This window comes from Staurois parvus, unplaced genomic scaffold, assembly GCF_062004578.1.
Source record: "Staurois parvus isolate SC_StPar_1 unplaced genomic scaffold, SC_StPar_1.0 ptg000520l, whole genome shotgun sequence".
Taxonomy (NCBI): Eukaryota; Metazoa; Chordata; class Amphibia; order Anura; family Ranidae; genus Staurois; species Staurois parvus.
Window position 1 is genome coordinate 1,588,133 of NW_028318316.1, and position 27,627 is coordinate 1,615,759.

The following is a 27,627-nucleotide window of genomic DNA, read 5'->3' on the forward strand; positions in this document are numbered from 1 at the left end:
TACAGTATCCCTTTGAGGAAAAATAATTGCTATATCCTTGATACTTGGCTATTTATGTTACACAAAGTAAAAGCACCATTCCAAACTTACTAAGGTCGACAATGCAACTCTAAAAAAGTGTGATCTGTGTGTCAAATCCCAATGTTTTCAGGTATTTATGAGGCACAGGTGCAGTGTCCTGCCCTGCTGCCAGCAGCCTGTCAAAATCTATGACAGGATGAAATACGCAGACATATGCCCATGAAAACATACAACCCTAAACACTAGTACCACTTGGTATAGCATGCAGCCGTCATGTATTTCGGCCTGTCATTTTGACAGGCTGCTGACAGGGGGACGCTGCATTTGTGCCTTCCAGGCACAGGAAAATGCTGAGATTTGACAAACATGGGCCAATCCGCCCATATGCATGAGGCCTTGTGATAATCATATTGTGTACAATGAAACTTTTCATACCATTTACTAGAAAAAAATGCAAAGTTATACAATACAATATGCAAATGACACAATACACTATGTATTCAGACTTGCACAGGTATATCCCAAGTGCACATGACATACAGTTTTCTTAAGGACACTATATCTTATACAGACTTGGATCATAGACTGTATTAAACATGTTCAACAAGGAAACGACCACTGTTCACTTGTAGGGAAGTGGTGGCCGGTACTTTACAGCCCTTGCCTGTTAACTTTTACATGACAGCCAAGAGCTGTTAAGTATTGACCTCAGATATCCTGCTGACATAGACTAGTTGTTAGTTAACCCCTTGACACCAACGTCACACAAATATGAGGCCTCACAGAACTAGGCTTTTTTCAGTGGGGCCGCATATTTGCGTACATATTTTTTTCCTGGGAGCATACCGCACAGCGAGCTCCCAGCACAAAGACCGGGGTGTCACTGAAAGCCCGGGTCCCGTTCTAACGATTGAGACCAAGGACTCTCGATTCTGGGTCACATGATCGCTGTGACAGCTTCTGATAGCCTATCACAGTGATCAGTCACTCTACAGCCTGGCCCCCTTGTTTTTTTTTTTCTCTCTCTATGAATGGAGGAAAAAGATACATTGTATCTCTCTAACTCCTAACATAGAGGGAAAAAAAATGTTTTGTTAAAAATAAATATTAAAAAATAAAAGAAAAAATACCTTGATCAAGGTTTGATCTAGTTCAGTGCCAGGGTTAGTGTTTGGGTCAAGGTCAGGTTTGTATTAGTGTCAACGTGTTTTAGGTAAACAAAAACAAAATACGCACTATTGTTTCTGGGCTGTACTACTGGTACAAACAACAAATAACATACACATATATGGTATTGCTGCGATCGTCAAGAGCTGTAAAATTTATTTTGGGTTGTTCTTTGGTGGTAGGTTATGGTAATAACAAGAAACACACAGCTAAATTAAAAAAAAATATTTTATTTTACTATTTTGGGACAGTTTTCCTTTGATAATAAAAAATAATCAGGAGATATCCATTACTATTTACCACCAAATGAAAGCCCAATTTGTCCTGAAAAAAACAAGGTATAATTCACCTGGATGTACAAAGTAGTTGTGATATGTACAGTTTTACTAACACATGTCAATGTTGCAAAATTGTGCTTAGGCATTAAGATTTGTTTTACCCTTAGGCGTGAAAGGGTTAAGGTCCTACCAAAGTTATTAGCTAATTTATGCATCTATGGAATCTCCTTCTTGGAGATTGGTCTTCATCTTCTTAGCTAAAATTACTATCGTGGGAGCATGGAAAATGCCATCAGTTTCAATGCATAGAGTGAAGCACAAAGTATCTTGGATTATGGTTCATGAAAACGTAGCTTGCATTGTTAATGATAAGCAAAGTCAATTTGGGCAGACATGGGAACAGTGAATGTGCCTATTACTATATCTCAGGCAAATATTTAGATTTTCTTAGGTCTCCTTCTCCTACTCCTTCCTTTCCATTTTGGTTTCTGTTTTTACCCCTAGGTTTTTTTGTATACTCTTAGTAATTATAGTATCAGCCTACTGGGTAAAGTGGTCTTACTCTCCAATGTAGACGGCTTATTTTGTATTCTCAACATGTTGAGTGCCTTTTGATATCTGGAAACCACATATTGTTTTATATTAAGTTTTCAATGCCTCAAGCTTTGTCATCTATGTCATGCACTGGGTCATATTTTGTGGACATTCGGGTCCCTTTTTTGTTTATGCTCAATCTGCATTATGGAACATTGGGGTTGATTTATTAAAACTGGAGAGTGCAAAACCTGGTGCAGATGTGCATGATAGCCAATCAGCTTCCAACTTCAGCTTGTTCAATTAAGCTTTGAAAAAAAACTGGAAGCTGATTGGCTTCCATACAGAGCTGCACCAGATTTTGCACTCTCCCATTTTAGTAAATCAAATCCATTGTGTTTCTATTTGTTTCGGTTGCTTATATGTGATGTCCAAAAACTTTCAATAAAGATCTATTAAACGAAAAATTGTTCTTCCAATCAAATGCACACTTGCTTTTAGGAATCACATATATTGTTCACTATATTATCCATTTTGCAGTCATACGGGATAAAATTAAACCCAACAGGGATATTGCAACTTGTCCCCCGTATAGACAGTACTATTGTAAACATGAGTATAGCATATGGGCATATGCAAAATTCTAAAAAAATTCTATATTTTCTGCATACACCCATAAGCTATATTCATGTTTTTGTGACTGCCGCCATTTACCCACAAGTACAGCCGTGCACGGGCATTCATGTCTATGGGAAGCTGTATGCAGCACCTGGGCTGCCCAGAAGGGGAAATGGAAATTACAATGAATAGGCTCAGGCACCTACATGCAAATGCCTATGTAATTGAGATGCCTGCTCATAGCACTGAAAGAGTAGGTTGGAAATTCCTTGAAAACTCATGGCATTACTGTTGCCATGTTACCTTAGAAGCCATTTTGAAAAAAAATAGGCACAATATTAATTCCCCTACAAAAGATTTTATATTTCTTAGCTTTAAATTTAAGGCATTTTTGTAGTGTTAATATTGCTGCCATGCAGCAATGAAGCCATGGATTCAAAGGTGTGATCTGCTTGTATTTGTGTAAAAATTTCTGATTCTCTCTCCCAGTTCACATTGCGAAGCACAACTCGTGTGTCTCAGAGCTACTTTGCCTTAGCGTGTAAGGGTGCCACGTTAAATGCACCACAGTGTAAAAGTATGTTTTTCAACCCTAACTGTAGCGGGGCAACAGACTGCAAAGGATACAGATACTGGGGAATGAGTGTTTTTTTTTCTTTGCATGCAGGAATAGATTATAGTACCAATCCGAAGCTTTAGACAGTGTTTGATTGTTTGATAGAGGCCACAGTAACTTATATGATATTTGTAAAAATTTACCATCAATTAGCATGATTACATTATTATTTAAAGAATACACAAAGTAAATAAAACAAAATAAAATGAAGGGAATTTACAAAGAATAGAGCAGTTAGAATCTGGAGCAGCTGTGCATGGCAACCACTCATTTTGAAAGTTTAACTGAACAAGCTAATGATAGAAGCGGATTGGTTAATATGCCCAGCTGCTCCAGATTCTGCATGCTCCAGGATGGATGTTGATAAATCTGGCTTTATTTATTAGGATGACTGCGTCATATTTTATGCTCAAATCAAGCAGAAATTCAGAACATCACTAATATTTTACAAATTTGCAGTCACAGGTATTAAAAGTATAACAATACTGGTGGAAAAAAAGGGTTTAAGATCAAACCCACATCTAGCAACCTGCCAAACCACACACATATCTCAATGTGTGTGAATACACTAAGACTCCTAATCAAAAGGAACTTGGAACAGAAAATGTACAGTTGTGTTCAAAATAATAGCAGTGTGTTTAACAACTTGCCCTCCAGAGGACTTACCCCCCTTCCTGACCAGGCCATTTTTTGAGATACGGCGCTGCGTTACTTAAACTGACAATTGAGCCGTCATGCAACACTGCACCCAAATGAAATTTAAGTCCTTTTTTCCCACAAATATAGCTTTCTTTCACTGGTATTTGATCACCTGTGAGGTTTATTTTTTTTGTGCTATAAACAAAAAAAGACTGACAATTTTGAAAATATATATATATTTTTGACTTTTTGCTATAAAATATATCCAGTAAAACAAATTTTAAAAAATCAAATTCCGTCATAAATGTAGGCCAAAATGTATTTTGCTACACGTCTTTGCTAAAAAAAAATCCCAACACGTGTAAATTAATTAGTTTATGTGAGAGTTATAGCGTCTACAAATGGCGGTATATTTAATGGAATTTTTTTTTTATATTAGTAACAGCGGTGATCAGCAACATATAGCAGGACTGCGTCCTGCATTCTGGCACTGGAGGGGAACTGACTGACTCCCACTGGCATCCCCAGTGACACTGATACAGTGCAGTGCTAATAAAAAGCACTGACACTGTACTAATCACACTGGTCATGAAGGGGTTAACATCTGGGCGATCAAAGGGTTAACTGTGTGCTGTTTTACCATTTTGTCTGTGTGTGCTTTACTGTGTAAGCATGCTGCTTTGTATTGCTCTGCTATGCAGAGCAATACAAAGCAGAATGCTGGAGCTGACAGGGGAGAGATCTGTATTGTTTACATACAGACCTCTCCTCTGACACTGTTCTTCGACGATCTCCGGGTGCCGATGGGGAATCTCCAGCTGGGACCCGGAGATTGACAACTGTAGCCGTTAATGGCAGTGCGTGCGCCTCCTACCCAGAAAGACAAAATCATGTATATATACAGGAGATTTTGCACAGCCCTGCTGCCCTGTAGCAGTACTTCTGCTATAGGGCAGTCAGGAAGCGGATAAAAAAGAGAATAAAGCCCAAAATCCTTATAATAGCTTTTATTTCCATACACGCAAATGCATTGGGAACACTGCACAGTCTATTCCAAATAAAAACATAAAGAAAAATGTTTATTTGTTATTACTTTACAGAAAGTGAAGGAAAAGAAATATTAGGATGTTCAAAAAATAGCAGTGTTTGCATTTTACTTTACAAACTCAAACATTTACTGTATAAACTGAAAAATGCTTGAAGATTTAGCTTTCCTGTGAATCACTGAATATTAATTGTATAACCACCGTTTCTGAGAACTGCTTCACATCTGTGTTGCATGGAGTCTACCAACTTCTGACACCTGGGCCCAGGACGATTGAACTACATTCCACACATCCTCTGGTTTTCTTGGTTTTACCTTCGAAACAGCAATTTTGATGTCACCCTACAAGTTTTCTATTAGAATAAAGTCCAGGGATTGGACTGGCAACTCCATAATGTTAATCTTGTTGTTTGGAACGAAGATGCTGCTCGCTTACTGGTGTGTTTGGGGTCGTTGTCTTGTTAAAAAAACCCATTTCAAGGGCATTTCCTCTTCGGCATAAGACAATATGATCTCTTCAAGTATTTTGATGTATTCAAACTGATCCATGATCCCTGGTAAGCAATAAATAGGCCCAACACCATGATTCACAGTGTACTGTGACTTGAATTCAGTGTTTGGCAGTCTTCTGACAAACTGTCTGCGGCCACTAGACCTAAAAAGAACAATCTTGCTTTCATCAGTCCACAAAATGTTGCGCCATTTCTCTTTAGGCCAGTCAATGTGTTCTTTGGCAAATTGTAACCTCTTCAGCACGTCGTTTTTTCAACAATGGGACTTTGTGGGGCTTCTTGTCGATAGCTTGGCTTCACAAAGGCATCTTCTAATTGTTACAGTATTCACAGGTAACTTTAGACCTTCTTTGATCACCCCGAAGCTGGTCACTGGCTGAGTCTTTGCCATGTTGGCTATTCTTCGATCCATTTGAATGGTAGTTTTCTTTTTTTTTTATTCCACATCTTTCTGGTTTTGGTTGCAATTTCAAAGCATTTGAGATCATTTTAGCTGAGCAGCCTATCATTTTCTGCACTTCTTTTTATTTTTTTCCTCTTTCCAATCAACTTTTTAATCAAAGTACACTGTTCTTCTGAACAATGTCTGGAACGACCCATTTTACTCAGATGTTCAAAGAGAAATGCACTATACCCAGCATGTACAACATTTGCCGCCTTCATCCTTAAGGGCCGCCTGTAACATCTGTTTTTTCACAGACTGAATGACCTCAATAATTAAACTCCACACTGCTACTGTTTTGAACATGCCCCTTTCAATCAATTATTCAATTACACAGAATCAACAGCATGCATGTCATGACTGTTGGGTCTGCTGGTTTTCTATTACACAATTACAACTACTAGTAAATGATTTGCCATGTAGAAATATAATTTATACAAAAAACAGTGATTGATCTGGTTAGTGATGCTGGACTGCTATTATTTTGAACACAACTGTATGCTTTCACTTGAGTAGATTCTTATTTCTTGGTTTTAGTACTACATGACCATTAAAGTACGTCAAAGGCTATAGTTGAACAGTGGGAATACATAAAGCATATAAAACAGCTTCATTTAATACATCAACTCTAAAACAGATCTCTACATTTTGAGCAGTTTTAATAAGATGAAACACCAATCAATTTTTTATAGACTTCAGGACACGGGAGGTGAGATTGCAGCTAAGTCCACATAACACCAGTGGGTTATTACTCCTACTCAAAATATGTTTCAAACTTGCGCCAAGGAAATGAGTGAAAAATTAAATGCTGCTGTTCAAGGATTGACTAAACATCAAAAAATAATAATAAAAATACAGCGCAAATACAAATAATTAAAACTGTGACAAATTATATGTGAAAGTTCCAAATTAAAGTCCAATGTCCCAAAAATTTGAAAAAATTATTATTTGATTCCGGTTCCGACCCTGTATGTGTGCTATCGCTTTGTTTATGTTTTTCGCTATATGAGGAATTATCTGGGAAGGAGAGTCAGTGTGAGATTGCATAAAGAGTTATATCATCTCTCTTTTTTGCATCTTAAAGCCATACCAGTTTGGGAATTCACAACATTTGGTGAGTGTGGATCTATATACATATATATACTTTTCACAGAAGATGTGAAAGAAGAAGTTTCACAGAAGCTGGAAAATTTATAAAGTTTGAGTAAATAATAATTTTTTCACATTTTTTGGGACACTGGACTTTAATGTGGGACTTTTTTTGGACTTTCACATATAATTTGTCACAGTTTTGATCATTTGTATTATTTGCGTTGTATTATTTTTATTATTATTACGCCTACTAGCCACTCATAGAACTAAGTATTCTCAGTGGTCTGCGTTTAATCTAATCCAATAAACAAATTTACCTCTAATATGGGACTACTGCAAAAGGGCCAAAACCCCAAACCTTATACATAAATTAAACTCAATTTAAATCTATTATTCAATTTAAACCTATTCGTAAGTATAGTAAAAGTAAAAAACATTTAGGGCCAATTCACACCTTTCTGATCAACTGCACTGCATTAAAGCACATGTATTATGCGTTGCATTAAAGCAGGCCATTCTTTTGTATGGGCTGGTAATAAACTTCAATGGACAGAAAATCAGACATCCAATTCTTTGTAGGGTGCGACAACATAATCCCTTTACTGCATTGGGGTAAAATTAAAAACCTGAGGCTCCATTAGAAATATTTACCCATGCTTCCTATCCTGCTGACAAAGGTTTCACCAGGCAGAATGCAAGAAAATATATGCAACTGGGACACAGACAAAAATAACAATCTGTCAGGGCTTCTAGCCTTTCCCTACTGCCCTTTTTAGAATGTATTCTGTTAGTTCCGCTATTGAAGTGTTTTCTTCACATTGTCAGTATGACAAAAAGTGAGGGTAATATCTTTAATGCAGCTCCAGATAGCAATAAAACCTGAGCAGGGTTCTGACCCCCTACCCTATCCAAAAAGACAAAAGAAAATGTTTGGCTGGACATATACTTTAATACTAATAGTCTCTTTGGATTAGTATAACCATCAACAGCATATATGTATAAATAAATGTTTTATGAATAGTGGTAACAAATGTTATAGAGGAAGAGAATAAGCATCCCTAAGATTCATAGTTACAACTTGTAATTGGCATATTAAACAATCTGAATAATCTGTAAAGTGGGTATATTGCTTTTAAATGTTTTTAATGTGTCATTAAACCCATAAAACCACATAATTCAATGTACGTATAGCATGAGTTATCACTAAAAGCATAGTTCAGTAATGTTTCCATATTAGATATTTTGTTACAGTGGCAGATTACTCTGGTCTTGTCAATTTGTTTTTCTGAGTATTACCAGACTTCAGAAGGACATGTGTAAAGATACCTATGTTAAAGTGATAAATATGCTTTATGACTTGCTCACACCAGATGGGATTGCAAAAGCATATAAGCATTGAATGTGATTTATCATATGTTCCAGTGAACTTTAGACTAGGTTTACACTGCTCATATCTGATTGTGATCTGATTTTCAGAGTGATTATGTAGTGCAACGTGGACACTGGAATCGCACCAAAGTGGTACAGGGTCCTTTTTCTAAAACTTCACCATTCTGATTTGCATTGATATGAATGGAAACCACTGAAAAAAATGTGATTTAATTGTCTGTGCTATTCTGATACTCTACTTTGATTCTGTGCTACTCAAATCGCATCTGCAATCGCACCACTGTGAGCAGCGCTTCAAGGCTCTGTTCACATCAATGCGTTTTTTCTGCTTTTCGCAGAAACGCACTACAGTCCATTTAACATGGATTCCTATGGGACATGTTCACATCTATGCTTTTTTGAGCTGCTGCGTTTTTGGAAAGGGTCAGGGACTTTTTTTTTAAAGCAAAAAGCACCATTTTTCTACAATAGAGTTCAACAGAGAAGCTGCTGAAATGCATGGTAGTGAGTTTCTGCCCAGCAACAAAAAAAATTCCACTTTAACAAGAAAAAAAAAAAAGCTGAACAAAACGCGGTAAAAATGCATTAACAACTAGTGTTGAAAAACACAAAACTGCGAAAAGCACTGCAAAACGGACAAAACGCAAACTCTATAGGTGTGAACGGGGCCTAAATTGTTAGTACAGGTTAATTCTAACTAATCTTAAAGCGGACCTTTACCTATAACAAAAAATAACGTTCTTTAGCAAGGAACATACATTCCACATGAATAATTATGCTACCAAAATTAGTGTGCGCTGTAAATCATTTCCAGTATGTTCCTGCTACTCCTAGCTGGAGGCTGCCATTTTGCTACCCAGAGAACTGAACAACTGTAAATCTTTAGGCTGTCAACAGATTGGTCTGTACATTTTTGGCACAGTGCTGAAAAGAGCAACTGAGCATGTGCAGAGCAGGGTAATATGGTATATTACTGTATTTTAAAAGTATAGGTACTTATTTTTAATGTTTACAGCTATACCAGCAAAAAGGGGTCAGTTCCACTTTAAAAATGTTTCCTCCAACCTCCCTCTACTATCCTGCATACACTGTATAAAAAAAGCAACAATGTCACCTATAGGCTTCCATGACCTAGCTGTTGTTGGTGCTCTCTCCTCTCCAGCAGCTGCTCATTGACACAGAAGCCAGAGCTGCTGGATTTAGTGACCAGACCGGATTATAAATACTGCAAGTAAGTAAACAGAGCTCATATGGGAGGTATGGGCAGATGGATATAGTGAGTTTCTGCAGGAGCCTGAAATTGCACCTGTGATCTGCTGATCCACAAAAGGCTCCAGAAAAAAAAAAAAAATTTACCTGCAAAAATATGTGCATGTATTCTTGTTTTAAAGGTGAATTTAGCCTTTCAGGTGTAATGCAATGTTAAAGTATGCAATCCTTTCCTCACTGCAGCCACAATTTCAAAATGTAGGATATTCTAAAAATGCAGTACAATGCATCACTCTGGTGAGAATGGGTCCAATGAGATAAATGCCGTTTTAAAGGAAACCTGTACTGAGAAAAATGTAAGGCTGTATTATTTTCTATCTTACCGATTGAGAACAAATAAACAGGTCAGGAGTTCTGACTTTTCTTTGTCTTTAGTAGCTAAATACTTGTTCCAGATCAATGAATCAAAGAAAGCCCGACAAGTAGTATTTTCAGACTCAGCAATGACATCCTCTCTATGTCCCTCAGTACAAGTTTTTAACAAAAGGTGTGCAGTCTTAAGCCAGGTAAGCACGTACCAAAAATTGTCAAGTTTAGCAGCAACCAACTGACTTTCAGTCTGTGTGTACTCCAATAGCTGAATTGCTGATCTGTGTATTCTCATGGGACGGGGGGGGGGGGGGGGGGAGGCTCCGCTGTAAGAGTGCAATAGGATCGGTCAGGTTTTTGTTTTCAAACAACCCACCAGTTGAATTACAAAAAAAAAAAGTGAGTTTTCTTCAGAGATCAGCTACAGCCTCAGTAAAAAAGTCTGACTCTTGTCAGCATGCTGTAGAGGGAACCCTTGCACAATGATAAACCCCCTAAAGCTTATCCATTAGCAGCTTTGCTGATTGCAGACCTATGGGTTTGATTCAGCAGGGGGCATGTAGCACCTCTGTGTTGAAAACACTGCTTCCTGACAGAGAGTAAGGGTCCCACTCTCAAGCTGCTGTAAGAAATTCAAAATGGTTTGCTTCAAAGCACAAGGAATGTGTTTAACTGACTAAGGCTAGGTTCACACCTATGCAGTTTGAGTTGTTTCTGCATTGCGCTTTTGCGCCTGCTTTGTTACGTGTTTATGTGTTTTTTGGGGGGGGGGTATCAGTTTTTTATTTTTCTTGTTGCTAGGCAGATTTAAAACGCATTAAAAAGCATCAAAAACGCAAAGAAAACGCACTACATGCTTTTATGGAGCATTTCCTTTGAAGTCTATAGAACCAAAAACGCAACTTTTTGCGTTAAAAAAGTTCCTAACCCTTTCCAGAAACCGCACCGGGTGAAAACGCTGAGATGTGAACATGTTCCATAGGAAATCATTTTAAATGGACTGTACTGCGTTTCTGCAAAATGCTTCAGAAAAAGCTTAGGTATGAACCTACGATTAAACTGAGGTTCAACTGGGTTTTAAAGTACTATGAAGTCTGCTTGCATTCCAAAACAAAACAATCGGCATGAAATCACATCTGGTGTGAATAAGCTTACACTATAATAACAAAATAACATTTGCTCCTATAGATTATAACACTTACTGTAGTCTGATCTTTGTGCTGTGTTAGCAATGAAACCCTATTTCAGTTGCTCAGACAAAGGAAATTTTATTAACTCAAAGTATAAAAAAAAGCATGAATAATCATAATAATATTAATAATATTATTATGATTAATAATAGGAATGTGTCAGCAAGTTTGCTATGCAATATATATGTACTTCTTAAATATGTGATGGCAAAAATAGATGGAGCTGCAATCTCTAAACTTTTATAATGAGATATTAAATTGACTAAAACCAGTCACGCTACAAATTAAGGGACCATTGTGACCGACAAGCATGGCAGTGTGCTTGCCAGAAAAACACACGCACTGATTACCCATGCTGCTTTCACACTGGACTGGCACAGATTTGCATCCGGCTGGCTGTCATTTGCTCAAGGCTGGAGGTTACAGTAATTTAGAGATTAAAGAATAATCCTGTCGGAAACAATGTTTTAAACTAAGCTACCCTATCAGATATTTTGCTTTGATCAGCTTGGTTTACATAGCTTTAATGAAATAAAAGAAAAAAACTGATTACTTGCTGCATGACAGAGTTTCTGAAAAGAATGATATTCCATACGGTTATGATTCCAGAACAGAAAAAAAAATGTGACTTAAGAGAGGGCCAATACACATGTAAATGTGAGAAAAGAAAATCAAATGTTAAGCTATACTGTATATACTACATAAAAAAAGGAATTATGACTTACCTGTAAAGGCCATATCTTGGACACTACCTCACTCTGTAAAGCCTCACTTTTATAGCAAGCAATTCTGAGTAAACCAAAGAAAAGAAGGGTGGGCGGCCTGTGACCTGTACTGTACTCCAAAATATGAAATTTAAAGGTACCGTATTTTCCGGCGTATAAGACGACCCCCTACTTTTCCTGTTAAAATATAGAGTTTGAGCTATACTCGCCGTATAAGACTACCCCTCTTCCAACACACACCAAATAAAAATGAAAAAACATCAGATTTGATTTCAATATGGTATGCTATTTCAGTATGGTATTCCAATGATGGGACACTATTCCTCCCACTGATACCAATGATGAGGCACTACTCCTCCCACTGACACCAATGATGGGGCACTATTTCATCCACTGACACCAGTGATGGGGCACTATTCCTCCCACTGACTAATGATGGGGCACTATTCCTCCCACTGACACCAAGGATGGTGCCCCATCATTAGTGTCAGTGTGTGAGGAATAGTGTCCCATCATTAGTGTCAGTGGGAGGAATAGTGCCCCATCATTAGTCAGTGGGAGGAATAGTGTCCCATCATTTGTGTCAGTGGGAAGAATCGTGCCCCATCATTGGTGTCAGTGGGAGGAATAGTGCCCCATTAGTGTCAGTGGGAGGAATAGTGCTCCATCATTGGTATCAGTGGGAGGAATAGCACCCCATCATTGGTGTCAGTGGGAGGAATAGTGTCCCATCATTGGTGTCAGTGGGAGGAATAGTGCCCCATCATTGGTGTCAGTGGGAGGAATAGTATCCCATCATTGGTGTCAGTGGGAGGAATAGTGCCCCATCAGTGGTGTCAGTGGGAGGAATAGCGCCCCATTATTGGTATCAGTGGCAGGAATTGCGCCCCATCATTGGTGTCAGTGGGAGGAATAGTGCCCCATCATTGGTATCAGTGGAAGGAATAGTGCCCCAGCATTGGTATCAGTGGGGAGAATAGTGCCCCATCATTGGTGTCAGTGGGGAGGAGGAATAGTGCCCCATCGTTGGTGTCAGTGGGGGAGGAGGAATAGTGCCCCATCGTTGGTGTCAGTGGGGGAGGAACAGTGCCTCATCATTGGTGTCAGTGGGGAGGAGGAATAGTGCCCCATCGTTGGTATCAGTGGGAGGAATAATGCCCCATCATTGGTGTCAGTGGGGAGGAGGAATAGTGCCTCATCGTTGGTGTCAGTGGGGGAGGAACAGTGCCTCATCATTAGTGTCAGTGTGGAGGAGGAATAGTGCCCCATCGTTGGTGTCAGTGGGGAGGAGGAATAGTGCCCCATCGTTGGTGTCAGTGTGGAGGAGGAATAGTGCCCCATCGTTGGTGTCAGTGTGGAGGAGGAATAGTGCCCCATCATTGGTGTCAGTGGGAGGAATAATGCCCCATCGTTGGTGTCAGTGGGGAGGAGGAATAGTGCCCCATCGTTGGTGTCAGTGGGGGAGGAACAGTGCCTCATCATTGGTGTCAGTGTGGAGAAGGAATAGTGCCCCATCGTTAGTGTCAGTGGGGGAGAGCAGCGGCTGCTCCTTCTTTCAGATTTTCGCAGGGCCGCTCGGCTCCGCCTCCTGGCCGGTGATTGGTCGCCTGTGTGCCTTTCTAGTGCTGGCGCCCAATCACCGGTGAGGAGGCGGAGCCGAGCGGCCGAACTGAAAGAAGGAGCAGCTGCGCTTCCTGGACCGGATCGTCGTGGGACCGGAGCCAGGTAAGGTACAGCAGCCTCTCTGCCCACCCCTGTACTTCGTGTCCGTTGAAGGAGGAGGGGGGGGGCGGCGCCGCACCGCCCCACGAAAAAGTGCCGCCCTGACACCGGCTCGCCGTATACCGGCGTATAAGACGACCCCCGACTTTTCAGAAGTTTTTCTTGTGTTGAAAAGTCGTCTTATACGCCGGAAAATACGGTAAGTCAAAATTCCTTTTATCTTAATGGTACAAAACAGGACACAGGTATATATTCATACACACTAAGCAAAATGGTAGTGTGACAAGAACACCCCTACCTGGAAAAAGAAGGTTACTAGGTGATCCACGCGGAGTAATATAAATTCAAAAATATTCCAAACAATACTTTATTTGATCACATAGATCATAAGGAGGTTAAACATGAGCACGGTGTACATATGAAATATATATGATATATTCATACACCATTGGATGTCCTCAAGCAATGAATAAGAAGGGTAAGCAACAACTAAACTGAATTGTTCTGACACTTGTGCAAAAAACCACAGTGGTCAAATGACCCAAATTTACAGTACCACTGGGTGAACTTTGCGGCCAAAAGCTGAATTCACAGAAGACTTAATGTCCACCTGGCAAAACTTGGAGAAAGTATGATTGAAGCAGTAGCTAGGAGGTATACTCTAATGGCTCTGGCTACATCCAGGCAAAGTATAAAGAATTAATGGGATGCTTTGGAGCAGGGCACAATGATGGCATTACAATGTCCTCACAGAGGTGATACTCTTAATCCACTTTTGGAAGAAAGGATGGTCTTGGGCAGAAGACAACCTTATTGTTGCAAAGTATAAGGAAAGGCTCTTTACAGGAAATAGCAGCCAGTTCAGAAGCATGTCTGACAGACGTGATGGAAACCAAAAAGACTTCTTGGCTGGCAAGAGTCTTCAGGGGAATATTTTTAATGGGTTCAAAGGATGGTTTCTTCAAGGCAGAGATAATTAATTTATGGTCATAGGAAGGCAGAGGGTCTGCTAAGGGGGTCTGATAGGAGAAACACCTTGAAAAAATGAAGGGAGCATAAAGACAAAAGCCTTTGAAAAAGGCCAATACCTACCTTTTAAGTGTCCCTAGAGCCAAGTTCTGCTCTAGACCTGTTTGAATGAAGACCAGAATGTGAGGCACAGAACTTCTGAGACTGAACTAACTACATTCATACCAGGCAAAAAAGGATTTTCAGGTATGTTAAGGTGTTACTGAACCCAGAACACTACATTCACTCTATATGGTCTCCCACAGTACACACTACATGGAAATGCAATGATTTTAGTAAAGATAAACTGCTAAATACCTTTTCTCATCAGCAGTTAGAGCAGTCTTGTGATTTCTATCAGTGTTCAGCAAAACATTGGTTAAAGCTTGCAGGAGGAGTTTTCTTTCTGCTCTAGGGGGATGCAAACCCCTGATCTCTGTCTGAACAGTGCTGATTGGCCCAGTGCTGATCACATTCACACTAAACACAAAACTGAGCATGTGCACGGGTTCAGCCTATCTTGTCAGGAGATAAGATGTGGACATTTGTACAAGAGGAGGGGCAGAGAAAACAGGATCAAATGGCCTTTTTACACAATACAGAGGATTAACCCCTTAGGTTCTACAGTACAGTGAGTATAACAAGCATGCTTTACTGCATATACAGACTGATTTTACTGTTGTGGGTTTAATAATACTTTAATGGATCTTTCTGGAAGCAGCTTTTCTTGCTTTCAGTAAGGTAGGAATCACAGACGCAGAAATTTTTCCTTTAAGACCTGGGTTTCAACAGCCATGCCATTAAAGCCAGAGACTTAACCTGGGTATACACGTGCAGTTTTTGTTCATTCAACCAGCAGGTTTAACTTAAAAAAAAACAAAAAAACGGACAGATACCCACATCAACACAAACAGTATGTGATGTGTTAATCTTCCCTGCCACACTATTGTATTCTGATGGGGGACTCTCCCCCATCAGGATACACATATCAGCATTCGCAGCCATTGACTGCAAGCGCTGATTGAATGTTGGTTTTCCCAGCATGACTGTTCAACAGAAACCTGTTCTTAGACCGGCTTCTGATGAACAGACAACACACGATACAGATACACACGAACCGAAAGTTGGCCGGTTCCTGCTGAGCCGCCTGATTTTCAGTCCGTGTATACCCAGCTTAAAGTGGAAGTAAAGTCCCATTTTTTTTTTTTTTTTTTTAATACCTACAGGTAAGGTAGCGGTATAATAAGGCTTACCTATAGGTACAGTAAATATCTCTTAAATGTGCACTGGTTTGGTGATATTTACTTTAGTAGCAATGGTGATGTCACTGGCACATGCGTACTGCACTCTCAATGTGTGTGCTGTCCATTGAGAGAGTCGAGCAACAGTAGTGACGTCATCGCAGCTTGGCCAGTCAAAAGGCCACAGCCCATGAAACTGGAAGGAAGACTGGGTGAAGATGGAAGCCCGGGGAGCCGTGACAGCGCTCCACTGGAGGGCTTTATTTTCAGGTACATCTTTCACAATGTGCTAATATGTGATGTATACTAGCACATTATGCTCTTAGCTTGCAGGGAGAAGATTTGTTTGTTTTAGTTTTTTTGAGGTTTACTTACCGCTTTAAGAAACAGGATGCAATATAGGACATTGAGATAGCAGATCTGGTCTGTTGGAAATGGTTTGCAATGGGGTTTGTAATGGGTTTTTTTTTTTGTGAATGTGAATAATGCTAAAAATGTATAAAAATGTATACAATACTACATTCATAAACTTTAATTAAAATAGAAATCTGAAAAAAAATATATATATATGCAATAAACAGTCATGTGATCTTTATACTGTATATATTGTAATGAAGTCACCAAAAAAACGTCATGACAACATGAGATGAAGAACAACCAATGCCAGTGGTAAAACAGAGCAAGAGCGCTCAATTCCACTAACTGAAGGGTAGAGTAGATTGCTGTAATAAGGAGAAAAAACTACTTTCTTTTCAGATAATGGATCCATAGAGGTATTGTCACTAAACCAGTAAAAACCAGCGCAACTGTAGAATAATATATAATAATAAATTATAAAAGACGCATATAGAGTAGAATAGCTAAGAATATAAGAATCAATAAAATACAGTAGCGTGTTATGTAAAATATGGTTATGGACAAATTGGTTGAAGTAATATCATAAATAAAAATAGATAGAATAAGAATAGACGATATAGAATAGTTCAGAATCGTAAAATCATCATCTAAAAGTATAAAAAAAAGATTCTGATTACTAAAATTCTGGCTGTATGGTAATGTGATCAATAAATGTACAGTCAAAAAGAACTAGCTGTTATCTATAAAGCTGTTAATGTCGAATTCTATGTTAAGTCCTTTAGGGTATAAAGTGTCAAGTTCAAAGATCCATTTTGATTCCTGTTGTGATACTGTCCTCTTTTTATTAATGCCTCTCCAGTGTGTTTTTGTGATGTCAATACCAGTAAACCTTAGTGATGAGGGGTCCCTGTTGTGACATAGGCGATAAGGTTTTGATAGGGAATGTTCTTGATATTACTGACGTGTTCTCTCAAACGGTCTTTTATTTTCCCATAGTTCAACCTATGTACTGTTTGTTGCAGGGACAAGTAAACTACGAACCTGCTATTGCATGTAATGAAGCTTTTAATGTTGCAGCTTCTACCTGTTGACTTAAATGTATCAATTTTCTTTTTTCTTGTTCCATTACACCGGCAAATTATACATTTATTGCAAGGGTAGAATCCTTTTAACTCCGCAAAAAATGTGTTGGTGGTGGTGGTGGTGGTGGGGGGGGGGGGGGGGGAGTCGATCACATTAGGGGCTATCCGATTCCTAAGTGGTAAAGCTTTCATGAAAGTTATTTCAGGCCTATCTGGTAAAAAAATTAGTTAATGTAGGATCGGCTTTCAGTATTTTCCAGTTGTCTTTAATAACCTTAGAAATTGCCTTCTATTGTATGGAAAAGTTCGTTATAAACAGACACAGTCTTGGTGATCTTTGTATTTTTTCTTTGTTTAGGATAGTCTCTCTCCATCATAGCCACCTCATTGATAGTGTTGTTCAATGTGTTTTCACTATAGCCTTGAGAAAGGAAAGTGTCAGTATTGGTACAATTTCTTCTTATCCTGAGAAATTGTACCAATACTGACACTTTCCTTTCTCAAGCGGATATTTTAAAGAACCGCTTTTTAAAAAAAGGCTATAGTGAAAACACATTGAACAACACTATCAATGAGGTGGCTATGACAGAGAGAGAGCCTATCCTAAACAAAGAAAAAACACAAAGATCACCAAGACTGTGTCCGTTTATAACGAACTTTTCCATACATTTTACATTGAATCAAATAACAGGAATCAAAATGGATCTTTGAACTTGACACTTTATACCCTAAATGACTCAACATAGAATTCGACATTAACAGCTTTATAGATAACAGCCAGTTCTTTTTGACTGTACATTTATTGATCACATTACCATACAGCCAGAATTTTAGTAATCAGAATTTTTTATTATACTTTGAGATGATGATTTTACGATTCTGAACCATTCTATTCTATATCGTCTATTCTTATTCTATTTTTATTTATGATATTACTTCAACCAACTTGTCCATAACCATATTTTACACAACACACTACTGTATTTTATTGGTTCTTATATTCTTAGCTATTCTATTCTATATGCGTCTTTTACAATTTATTATTATAAATTATTCTTATATATTACGCAAACCCTTTTTAACAAGATTATTTTACTATTTTACTTATGTGACGCATTCTTACTTTATAGCTATTCTATTCATTTTAGAGGAATTAATTTTTATCCATATAAGTACAATTGGTTTTATTCGATTTATCCCTTCCAATTTTGTTCAACTTAACGTTTTTTATGTTCTTTGGTCATCGCAATTTTATCGACTCAATTTTATTGTATTTACTTTTTTATTTTTATCTTATTGTCCATTTATTTTGTAGTACTGCTTTTTATTATTATGTAAAACAATTTTTTTGTGTGATTCTATATACTGTCATATTGACCATGATTATGATTTTACTCATTTCAATCTATTCATGATATTATCTACATTGGTATAAACAGGATCATCATTGTTTGCTTTATATTTTGCCATTTTAAAGATCTATTTAATAATTTTATAATAATAATGTTATTCATGCCATTGCATATGCACAGGCAGACGTAATTGGTGGGCCTACATAGTATATCCTTTTAAAAACCACTAATGACATTCTATCTGTCGTTTTTCATATGTATCCAACAGACTACGATTAAACAATAATGATGGTCCTATGTTTACATATTTTCTCATGATTGTTTGTATTCCCGCCAATGTATCCTATCATGTTACAGAGCTGGCCGGAACTACATTAACATGGCGCCGTATTGGCGCATATATAGGGACACTACTAGCATTAAGGCGTTTTAAAAAAACACTGGCGCAGGAATATTATTAATGCGCTATTCTGCACATCAAATATAAACCATGTTATATTATAACTAAGTGCTGGAAATTTGCTAATCAGGTACTTGAAACCTGCTTTATTCTTGTCCATTGCCTTAACAAAGTTTTTCATTAATCCCAACTTGATGTGTAATGGAGGTAATAAGATCTTATTGCTGTCTACAAGTGCTGGATAGTTAACATTTTTTTCTCCAGGCTGCAATGACTGGCTTTCTTAATCATTCCTGTTATCCTCCTTTTTTGTGAGATAAAAGTTTTTTCACTGCAGATATAGCAGAAATTATCTGCTTTATTCACACAAGTTCGAGGCATTACTGAGTAGCCTATATAAGCATAAAACGAAATGTAAAGACGCTGTCGAACTACAATCAGCTACAGATACTGCAGCTTTTATGCAGTGAAGTGATGCAATTAAAGGCTAATATTGCATCATCTCAGTATACATGCAATTTTCTATTGGTCACCAGTATCAATTGCGCAATATGCAGCTGAAGTTGCATCATAATTTTGAATGGCTTACGTCATTAGATGGGTGAATATATCATGGAAACTAGAGCCAATCAACATTTTTTAGGGTGATTTTCGTTTTCAGCACCCCAAAATTATGTAAGATTAGCTAATTTTATCCCCAAAACTTTTTACCTGTTGAACAGTGTTATCAGTTGACCGGGACTACAACAAAATGGCGCCGTGCCAATGCCAATCGAGACGTCTGACTAGCATGCACACTCCCTATGACTACGTGCATTTAACACGAAACGCGTTAGGGCAAGAGCTGCGAAGTCCAGACGTCATGCTGCCGAGTCCTAAGCGGGCCAGCGGCCATCTTTTACACATCTCATGGTCAGTTATTTTGTTTTTATCATGTCTTACTTTTGGATCAATAAATCATCCTTTTAAACGGTACTACACTATCTTGGCATCCTTTCTTGGGACTCGTGTTGAGTCCACCACCCACAGAGCCACCAGGGAAGGTAACTTAAAGGTGCTACATGGGATGATCCAAAGGGAACCCCAGATGGTCAGAGGTGCCCAGAGGGAAGCCTAAAGATGCTAGACAAGTCCTTAAGAGGATTCCATTTGAGACCTTGAGATGGGATATATCTTCTTAATGCATATTTGAATTATGCTTCTGGTGAGTGTATAATTTGAATATTTCTATCACCAGAAGACACACGAAGGATCACCATTCAATATATAGACTTTGGCACTTTATTCCGGCACTTATCAGTCACCTATATATGTCTATTATTGTGGTTTATCCATTTGATATCATTCATTTCAATAATTTAATGTTTTTATCCATCCTCCAGTATTTTATTTGAGTTTTTAGCGCTGCACCTTTTTTATTACATTAGTTGTTGGAGGTTTTTGGTACCTTTCGGTGTACAGCGGCTTTGTTCTAGCGCTCACTTTCTCTACTCATATCATTGCACCTTTGTTATCCAATGTTTTTTTAACTTAAAAAAAAACGCTAGTGTGCTTGGAGCCTAATAGCTTGAAAACATACAGGATATATTTATATCCTATATATATGCTATATAGCAATTTCAAACCCTCACCAGACAGTGCGACCCATCACAGGGGTCTAATAAAGCTTATGTTTCCCAAACAGATGTGTGGTGCCAAAACACCATATAATCAATATCACTTACAATATTCATATACATTATTTGCCTTTGACTAATGCTTCACAAGGATTGGAGAATTAGGAATTTGTTTGGGTGGAGTGGAGGAAGATGGACATTTATTGATGAAAGCTTGGAAGGATTATTAGTTCGGAAAGGGTATTTTGGAATGTGGATGTAAGCAAGTGGAGGACACTGAGTGATGCACAGTATACACTTGCACATATGTGAGCACAATATTGTAAGTGATATTGATTATATTGTGTTTTGGATATTCTACATTATATAGTTCATATATGTTTTTGGGGAACACCATCCTGGAGCTTTGAAGGTGAATATTTGAGAAGAAAGACGGTACCATACATCTTTTTAGGTAACACAAGCTTTATTAGACCCTTATACTGTATATGATGGGTCACACTGTTTTGAATTTGCTATAAACGCTATAAATGTGTCAATTATACCTTAATATGCAAATGTGTAAACTGTGCTCCACAAAAATGCTTAGTGTGCATATAATGTGCAGCAAAAAATGCTCAAATGTCAATGAAGCAATCTCTTTTGTTTCCTCCAACTTTCAAAAAATAAAATCTTTCAGTGCTCCAATTTCAGCATATAATTAATTAGTGTGTCTTCTTCCATAAACACCTTCAAGTCACCACAAATCCATGCACACACCGCAATGGAAATTAACTCACCAGATTAAAATGGCCAGCTAAATCATTAAACTGATCTCAATGCACATGTATTACAAACTCATTTATCTTCTATGACAAATGATAACCACCAGCAACTCTCAATGATGACATGAAATAAAAAGAAACAGGCTGGCCATAGATGAATCCATTTTTTTCAAACAACCTGCAGACCCAAAACTGACCAAGATAGATGGGGAATTCCTCCCCGCTGTGTCATTGTATTCTGCAAGTGGGGAAACTCCCCCACCATCACAATACACTGATCAAACGGCTTCTTTCCAACAGGGTAGTTGAACAGAAGTCGATCCGTGGAACTGGGTGACTTTCAATCAATGTATGCCCAGCTTTAATATGATACTCTATTAGCAAATTTCCAAATAAAGAGACCGTCCTTACTACATGAGCATCTGGGTCTCGTATCCCCCACCCACTATTTATACTTCCCTCCCAATCTCTCATGCCTTCCCTAACACTTATGAATCCCTCAAGTTATCCTATGATGACTATATCTGTCTCCTCACATATATTCTCCTCCTCAGCATTCTCTCTAGCCTATGAGGATAAATTCTTCTGTATCTCAGAATAATATGGTCTAACGACTCAAACTTTAGTTTTCAAGCTCAATTTCCCAAGCCAAATACTTTATATCATGAATATGTAATGAATGCACTGCACTGGCTGTAAATACTTAATTTTAAATACACTATAGGCAAGAAATGTGAAACCATAATATGTTTGTTGTGATAGGATATCATACTATGGCCGTTGTGACATTGGAACCTTTCTCTATGTCTTCTATACCTTTTTAAATAAAACCCATTTTTAAAAAATGAAACAAAAAGAAGAACCATCATACTGTAATCAAACTCCCTAATAGTAAAAAAAACAAACAAACAGAGATACACAATAAAGAAATGCTATCCCAGCAGTTACATTAAAATGGCTGCAATTGTTTGGTCTAGAGAAGCACTCAGAACTGCTCCAGAGCTTCTGCCCTTACTGCACCTTTTTTATTCCCCAGAAATGTGATGACTTTACTGTGCATAAGCACTTCACAACATATGTTGTCAACTTGAATGCAGAGCCTTGTCTCCTTCCTCAAATACCATTCTTAACCCGAATGCAAAGAGAACGAAGATTTAAATTGAAAAGATTTTTAGGTTATAAAACTTGCTATGCAAGTGGGCTTGCTGGAAGGGAAGGTTGAATTTCAGGGCTTATACACACTAGCCCACATGGTGAAATGCAGTGTTTTTACTGTAGCTGCCAGTGTGTGAGGTCTGTCAGGGAGCAGTGCAATATGCGTTGCAGTGAATAGCACTGTTCATATTTTTGCCATTTAACTTTACTTGAAGTGTCACAGTGACACTTCATTGAATGCCTCTGCACAGCAGTGTGGTGCATTGCAGTTTGAAGACATGCACTGCCATTCATTGCACTGCAGAAAAATACAGAATGCCTGCATTTTGCCACACTGCACATCAAACCAATACTGTGGTGTGAAAATAATTGTTTTCTATGTGCCCTTGTGATGACTGATGTTTATCCACTGCGTAAACATGGTAGTAATTGTACATAGTATGAATGAGCCCTTAGAAATTGTTAACAGAAATCTAACGACAAGAGAAAGGAGAATCTGAAAAATATTCATACAGGGCAAAAGCAAATAAAAGATAAATTAAGTGAAATAAAAGTCAAGACCACCATCATAAGCAGCAGCAGAGGACCAACACATAGAACCAAAGGAGAAAATGAATGACAGAAGTTTGGTGGCAGCAGGACTTTAGGTGCAATTGAAGATGTTACCATCACCCATAATGAAGGATGTCAATACAGAAGAGGTAGAGAATCTTACATTTAAATTATCAAAATAATTACCTTACATTTAAATAATCAAAGTAATTAAGAAAAAGAGTAGTGGGTGTAAGAGACTGAGAGATGACTGATCTCTGTATATAAGTTGAACAGATTGAGAGTGTTCACCTTGATTTTTTTCTGTCGGTCTAGAGCAGTGGTGGGCAACCTTTTTTTTCAACTGAGCCAAATCTCGCCAAAACCACGATTGAAATTTATTTTGAGAGCCACTTTTTTAAAACTGAAAATACATCTCCCATATAGTAATTCATCCCCCATATAGTAATTCATCCCCCATATAGCAATTCATCCCCCATATAGCAATTCATCCCCCATATAGCAATTCATCCCCCATAGCAATTCATCCCCCATATAGTAATTCATCCCCATAGTAATTCATCCCCCATATAGTAATTCATCCCCCATAGTAATTCATCCCCCATATAGTAATTCATCCCCCATAGTAATTCATCCCCCATAGTAATTCATCCCCCATAGTAATTCATCCCGCATAGTAATTCATCCCCCATATAGTAATTCATCCCCCATAGTAATTCATCCCCCCATAGTAATTCATCCCCCATAGTAATTCATCCCCCATATAGTAATTCATCCCCCCCATAGTAATTCATCCCCCCCATAGTAATTCATCCCCCCCATAGTAATTCATCCCCCATAGTAATTCATCCCCCATATAGTAATTCATCCCCCATATAGTAATTCATCCCCCATATAGTAATTCATCCCCCATAGTAATTCATCCCCCATATAGTAATTCATCCCCCATAGTAATTCATCCCCCATAGTAATTCATCCCCCCCATAGTAATTCATCTCCCATATAGTAATTCATCTCCCATATAGTAATTCATCCCCCATATAGTAAGTCCCCCATATAGTAAGTCCCCCATATAGTAAGTCCCCCATATAGTAAGCCCCCCCCCATATAGTAAGTCCCCCATATAGTAAGTCCCCCCCCCATATAGTAAGTCCCCCCCATATAGTAAGTCCCCCATATAGTAATTCATCCCCATATAGTAAGTCCCCCCCCATATAGTAAGTCCCCCCCATATAGTAAGTCCCCCATATAGTAAGTCCCCCCCCATATAGTAAGTCCCCCCCATATAGTAAGTCCCCCATATAGTAATTCATCCCCCATATAGTAAGTCCCCCCTGTGTCAATTCACTTACCTTTGCTCCGCGCGTTCCTCTCGCCTTGCTTCCCGCGCCGTTCTGGTCTTCAGGGCGGACTGTGAGAGGAGAGGAGTTCGTCACGCTGCCCCGCCTACATCCTGGCTGCCCCGCCTACATCCTGACAGCTGCAGAGTCCTGACTTTTGGGGCGGCCGCCCGAGAAGAGGGAGGGGAGGGGAGGTGAGGGGGCGGCCGCCCGGCACACGCCCGTCCGAGAGGAGGGAGGGGAGGGAGAGGAGGGAGGGGAGGGGGCGCCCAGCACACAGAAGAGCCGCATTTAAGCTTGTAAAGAGCCGCATGTGGCTCGCGAGCCGCGGCTTGCCGACCACTGGTCTAGAGGTACACTTGAACTGCAGACCTCTATATGAGACAGTAGCAAGTGTTAAAGGTAATCAACTATGAGCCAGTGAGGCACAGTAAAGTAAAGGTGTTTATGGTACAGACTGTGGATGAGGGTGAGTATTCCAAGAAAAAAAAGCATTCCAAGTTAACAGCTCTCTACTTTCTCAGTAAGCTGTCAAAATGACTATAAATCATGCAATTTTGGTGCAGAAAAAACAATTTCAATGAGGTCAGCTCTTTTCTAAGTGAAGATTATCAAAACAATCTTTTACTCTTGCATCTTTATTTTTTTTGTTTTAAAAGGAGACTGAACACCTTTATAAGTATACAAAAACACCCTTAAAAGTTCCTTCCTCAGGACATGTGATTAAAAGATAAAGATGAAAAGCAAACTCTGTGCAAGGTTTTTTTTTATTCATAGCTAACTTATTGCTTATTTTCTTCTGAAGAAAAAAGTAATAATATCTGGATACATGTAATGCTAATGAATTTTAATTATTAAGTGGTAAATGTTCTCCCAGTATTACAGGAAAAGCAATAGGATTTCCATATTGCATCTTTCTAAATGAAACACATTCTACACCATTTTAAATATTTAACCACGTTACAACACTGACATTTATTTTTAGTATCATAAGAAAACTTATTCAGTGCAATGAAATTATCACTTACCAAACTCCCAAAATAAGAGCAAGCTCCTCTGCACACAAGTCAGGCATCTGGAACTGATCAGGATCTACTAACTCGATTTTATTAAGAACTGTGTCATCTTGCAATTCATGGTTCTGTCAGTGAAAAGTTCAATATTAGAAAAAAATTGTACACACAGTGACCTGATAACATCACACAATACTTCATTCAACGATAAGATAGCTAACATGTGGTCCTCCCCACTGTTAAGGAATTACAAGTACTTCTGAGTTGATTTAGTTATATTAAAAGAAAGAAAACTACAAAGAACACAGAAAGAACAAACAGAAAAATGGATAGCATTTTCCATACCAAGTGATCAGAATCAAAGCCACAATTTTCTAGAGTTCAGTCCTAACTCCTGCAATTCAAGTACCCCCATAACAAATATTGGGGTTGAGTTACTAAAACTGGAGAGTATAAAATCTTGTGTAGCTGTGCATGGGAGCCAATCAGCTTCTAACTTCAGCTTGTTCAATTAAGCTTTGACAAAACAAACCTGGAACCTGATTCGTTTCTATGCAGAGCTGCACCAGGTTTTGCACTGTTTCGTTTTATAAAATCAACCCCACTGTATCTACTCTCTCAGTATATCAGAAAGTGAACAGCTACAACTCTGCCAGCTACCAAGATCTTTGTAGACACGTTCCACTCTGCAACCTGAAGATTCCCACTCCCCTATAAATCACCCTTTGGTAAAGGAACACAATTCTACATTTCCCCCTTTTAAAGCTAGCAGTCAAGTGTGCATGGCTACCACCTGTCAGATCAAGTGGTCACTAACTTAGCAATTATATGCAGGCTGGAGGGTCAGTCACAAAAAATATGTGTTGAGACAAAACATTTAACACTGACTGAGTTGAGTACAATGATCAGCTTTTATCTATTTAGGTAACCATTATACCAAAAGGAAAAAAACTGTTGTAACTGTTTATAAAGTATTAGCTGACTCCATCACTTCATACATAGCCCGTCACGTCCAAGAGAGCTTGCTAGACCCCTTACCCCATTTGAGAAAATCTGCTACACAGATCCCCCAGAGACATGTGGTCTCCAAGGTATACACATGCCTGTAAAACACAAATGAAGTCACGTCTAGAAAGGCTTGCGTAGCCTGGAGTAATGACCTACAATTAAACTTGGCCCCTGCTGATTGGGACCATGTATATGGCCATATACACAAAGGTTCCAAAGAAAATGGGTGTGTGTTTCCCAAGAAAATAATTACAAACTGTACTCAAAATGGTATAGAGTTCCATCTTTACTCCACGGATTTGATCTTGTTGGAGATGCTACCAAGCGACTGGTACACTTCTACACATATGGTGGGACTGCCCAATGCTCCAACCGCTCTGGAAAAAAATCAATAATTTCTCAAGTAACAACTTGCTCCCTAGTTCTATCTCCTGTGCAAATCTTACTCCACCACTCCTCGCTCCCCTATAAAACATACTGCAAATCACTTGCTATGCATATGGTGAATGCAGCAAAACAGTGTATTCCAATCCACTGGCGCTCAACACATATCCCCTCAGTCCGGGAATGGTTTGCGTGTATAAACAAAGTTGCCGATATAGAGGAACTCATCTCTGTTGCAAAAGATTGCCCCGAGAGATTCAGGAAGACGTGGGCATGTTGGAGTCATTTCAAAACCATAGCCGCTTATCACCAACTGCTGCATGACTCCACCCCTCCCCCTACTTGATCATAACTCGATGACCAATAGGAATAAGTAATTTTCCCAGGTGTCATGCATATAACGTACACCTTACCTGACTGAGACCGAATATTACGGCCCAAATATTGCTGAAACTGACCTGGACTACTACACATGCCTACCTAGATTGCGGTACGGGACCTCTGACTGTTACTCGGATTATCTTGAACTGTTTGACCTGGAGCAGTTGCAGCTGCTCCCCTTTTCTCTCTACCCCTCCCCCCACCCCTTATTTATTTTTTCTCTTCTCTCTCTCCTCTCTCCTTTTTCTTGTCTCCCTCTTTCTCCTCCTTCGCTCTATCCTACATTCTCAACATTACCTTCCCATTTCTCTAAGTTAGATGAACTTAGAATACCAGCAGACCCACAGGTACAACTGCAGCTCCTCAGCCTCCGCCCCCAGGGGTGGACGCCCAAATATCCACTGTT

At 38.8% G+C, this 27,627-nt stretch overlaps 1 protein-coding gene across 2 annotated transcripts in view; it reads right to left on the minus strand.

The window, feature by feature from the left end:
* The window catches only part of TTC27 (tetratricopeptide repeat domain 27), a 551,099-nt gene that overhangs the window by 304,828 nt on the left and 218,644 nt on the right, over positions 1-27,627 (minus strand). For both annotated transcript variants that reach the window (XM_089690186.1, XM_089690185.1), the window contains exon 9: positions 25,464-25,576. In XM_089690186.1, the coding sequence (XP_089546312.1) occupies positions 25,464-25,576 (113 nt within the window). The remainder of the gene's footprint in view (positions 1-25,463; positions 25,577-27,627) is intronic.